The sequence below is a fragment of the Coturnix japonica genome, chromosome 10, assembly GCF_054131305.1.
Source record: "Coturnix japonica strain WE chromosome 10, WE-NBRP24, whole genome shotgun sequence".
Taxonomy (NCBI): Eukaryota; Metazoa; Chordata; class Aves; order Galliformes; family Phasianidae; genus Coturnix; species Coturnix japonica.
The window spans coordinates 7081454-7084595 of record NC_140672.1 but is presented as its reverse complement, the minus strand read 5'-3'; the positions used below and the strand labels follow the sequence as shown (position 1 = coordinate 7084595).

General features: G+C 50.4%; 1 protein-coding gene across 1 annotated transcript; it reads left to right on the top strand.

Moving 5' to 3' along the window:
- LOC146759202 (uncharacterized) lies at positions 1-2916 on the top strand. Its single transcript, XM_085509919.1, has 8 exons — positions 1-95; positions 277-396; positions 923-1046; positions 1374-1460; positions 1544-1648; positions 1960-2099; positions 2277-2344; positions 2823-2916. The coding sequence occupies exons 1-8, from the start codon at positions 42-44 to the stop codon at positions 2914-2916; spliced, it is 792 nt and encodes a 263-aa protein (XP_085366045.1). The 5' UTR covers positions 1-41.
- Positions 2917-3142: the final 226 nt, after the last annotated feature.

The window sequence follows — 3142 nt, the reverse complement described above, 5'->3', positions numbered from 1 at the left end:
TTCCTCTGGAGATAACCCAGACGGGCTCTAAGAATTTCACCATGTCTCAGCAAAGAGGCGACTGCTACTTCTACTTCTACTCCACCTGCACTAAGGTACGGTTGACTTTCTTCTGCCTGGGTTTTCTTCCATTTCCTCATGTTGAAGAGAAAGTGGTGGAGCAGGGGAGACCTGCTGGTGATGTTACCCTCATAGCGCTGCTAACAGCCTGGGCTAATGGCATGGACATGTTTCAGGCTGTGCTCTTATTTTCCTGTGGTTTCCTTGTGCTTGCAGGGAGACAGCTGCCCCTTCCGCCACTGTGAAGCGGCTCTGGGGAGCGAACGAGTCTGCAGACTGTGGATGGAGGGCGGCTGCTCGAGGAGTAACTGCAAGTTCCGTCACATGAGGATTGATGTGAGTGTTTGCCTAAAGATGTGCTTTCCAGCTTAGTCTACAACACCACTTTTCATGGCTGTGGTTGGGCTGAATGCACTTCTGCAGGCTGGATATGTTTGCTGTGAAAATCTTACTGGTTTCTGTTTCTAGAGGGGACTGGGAGGAGGTAAAGAAGGCAGAGAATTCAGTGCCTTAGGTATATCACAGCGGGAGATGTTTGCATTAGGAGCCAAAAGCATATTCTCCCCAGATGCAAAAAGCTCGCATTGCTCAGCCTCCTAAAGCTGCTGGAGCTGGGTGGTAGGAGAGAGTGGCACTGCCCTCCTGCCAGCAGGGCTCGGTTGTGCCCTATCGGGCCTTCTCCATCCTGGATTTCTCCAGAGCAGTTCATTCTGGCTGCTTGGAGTAGTGAAAGGAGGGGCAGGAAATGAGGGTACAGAGCTAAGGCTCCACACAATGGTTTCTGATGGCTGTTGGAGCGCGGCATCTCCCTGCAGACCTGATGTGCCCGTTTCCATGGCCCTTTCTTTCCTTCTCTCTGCAGAAGCAGCGCAGTTTGATTCCCTGCTTCTGGGAGAACCAGCCCGGAGGCTGCCAGAAACCACACTGCGCCTTTCGTCACCTGAAGGAACGCGGTGGGAACAGACCAACTGCACTGCTGAGCCACAGTGAGTGTCCGATGGCGTGAAGCATGAAAGGCTCAATTCTGAATGTCAGTTCTGAGCGGGTGCGGGATGCATGTCACCATTCATTGGGGTGGCAGGGGAGAGTCGTGATAGTGAAATATCCGTCTGTGCTTTGGCTGTCAGAGCAGCGCTGGGCTTTTTCTGGAGTGAGGAAGATGCACTGCAGGTCTGTGCTGACTGCACAGCATTTGGGCAGCGGAAGGCAAATGTAACAAACAGTGCTTGAAAATGTGAAGCTTGTGGTTGACTGTGCTCAAACCTGCCCCCAAAGAGACGCTCATCAATCATTCCTTGTTTCTTTTCTGCCAGAAGTTGACACCAGTGGCCTTCCTCCAAAGAGCGGCCTTGCAAAAAGTCTGGGGAACCAGACAGAGGTTGACAAGGCACCAGAGAGAGGTACAGATACTCAACAGGCTCCTGGGTTTGATGCTCTGTTTTTCTACTGAGATCTGACTGTTCTTTCCCGGGACTCTTTGCAGTTGACATCCCAGTTTCCTCCCATGGCCCGGCTGGACTTAAACGCAAACGGTCGGAGGAGGAGAAGGGAAAAGCGGGGGAATCGCCCTGCAAGAAAAGAGTTAAAGGTGAGCACGAGGAACTCGTTACGGTGCCTCAGAAAAGCAGTGCTGTCATTTTGCATTGCTCTCTGTCAGACTTTTCCTTGCCCTGGATTATTACTGAGTGCAGCTATTGGGTTTCTTTGTTCCTTTGTACGCGTTGTTGGTACACAGAGATGACCGTGTGCAAAACATGGCTGAGAATCCCGGACAGGGCATTGCAATTCCACTGGCCAAATGTATTTAACTTTGTGGAAGGGTGGTGGGACTGATAAGAGAACTTGATCTCTCTTGAGGCGCAGCAAGACAGTACCAGCTCTCTCTTCCTTTTACTTTAGGTGGGCGCAGGGTCTCTGTGAGGCCCATTGATTGGAAAAACACCTTCCCCCCAACGCGGAGACAGAAACGAAAAGCAGCAGAAATTCATCCATCTGCTGCTGAGGACGCGGATGAGCCCCCAGCTAAAAAACTACCAATGGTAAGAGCAGTGGAAAAAGCAGTAGTGGATATGAAAGGTTTACATTGCCCTTGAAGAAAAGGAAGAAATTCCAAGTGTTCTACAGCTCTTCTGTTTCCCTTGAAGGCAGCAGATGTCTCACAAGGTACTTGTGGAAACTCTGACCTGTGCTTCATACTCTGTCTTGTTTCTTCCTAGGAGACTCTTGCTTCAGTCCCGCCCGAATACACCGTGCTCAGCACCGAAGTCATAAAGCTTCCAAGCAGGTGATGACCACAACTTGTTCTTCCTTAATGCCCTTTTCCCATCAGACAGAAGTTCTTTCACACTGGGGGAAAATGGGGTGTTTGAGATGTGTCATGGCATAATGCAACAAAGGAAGAGGTCATCTGAGATCATTGAAACTGCTTTGTCAAAACCTCTGCTGAGTTCATGGGGAAAAGTACCTCAGCCAGCAAGCAGGATTTTGCAGAGGAAGATTTCTTGACATGTTTACAGACAAAGCATTGAGGGTGGCAATGTGTTTCTGCTACAAAGCCCAGCCCCTGATTGCCAGACTCAAACTGCTCTACTTGAACAGATGAAAAAGGCACCTGCTGGTTTCCTTAACTCCAAAGGCAGCCGCAGGTTAATCGAATCACCATCCCTATGTGGGTGTGAGGGGCGGGAGGGTCAACTACAGACCTCAGAGCTGAAAGCACATCTCAGAAATGTCACGTAGATTGTTCTTTTCCTTCCCACAAGTCTGGAGCTGCTCCCAGGAAGCCACGCAGACCCCATGGCACAGCCAGAGGAATCCAACACTACATCATGTTCCTCACAAGGGGCAGAAAATTAGCAGCTGAGCTGCACAGGGGCGGGGGAAGCAGCCATCACTGAAGACAACAACCTTGAGGAGCTTCTGATGGAGCTCACAGAAGAACTGGAAGGAGAAACTGATGTGACGTTGAGGATGTGGATGAGCTCCTTCTGGACCTGTCCGACATGACGGCTTAACACCATCGCCTGATTGGACAGTTTAAAACAACAACAATTAAAACCAGCCCTGTTCCTTTCCAGCCCTG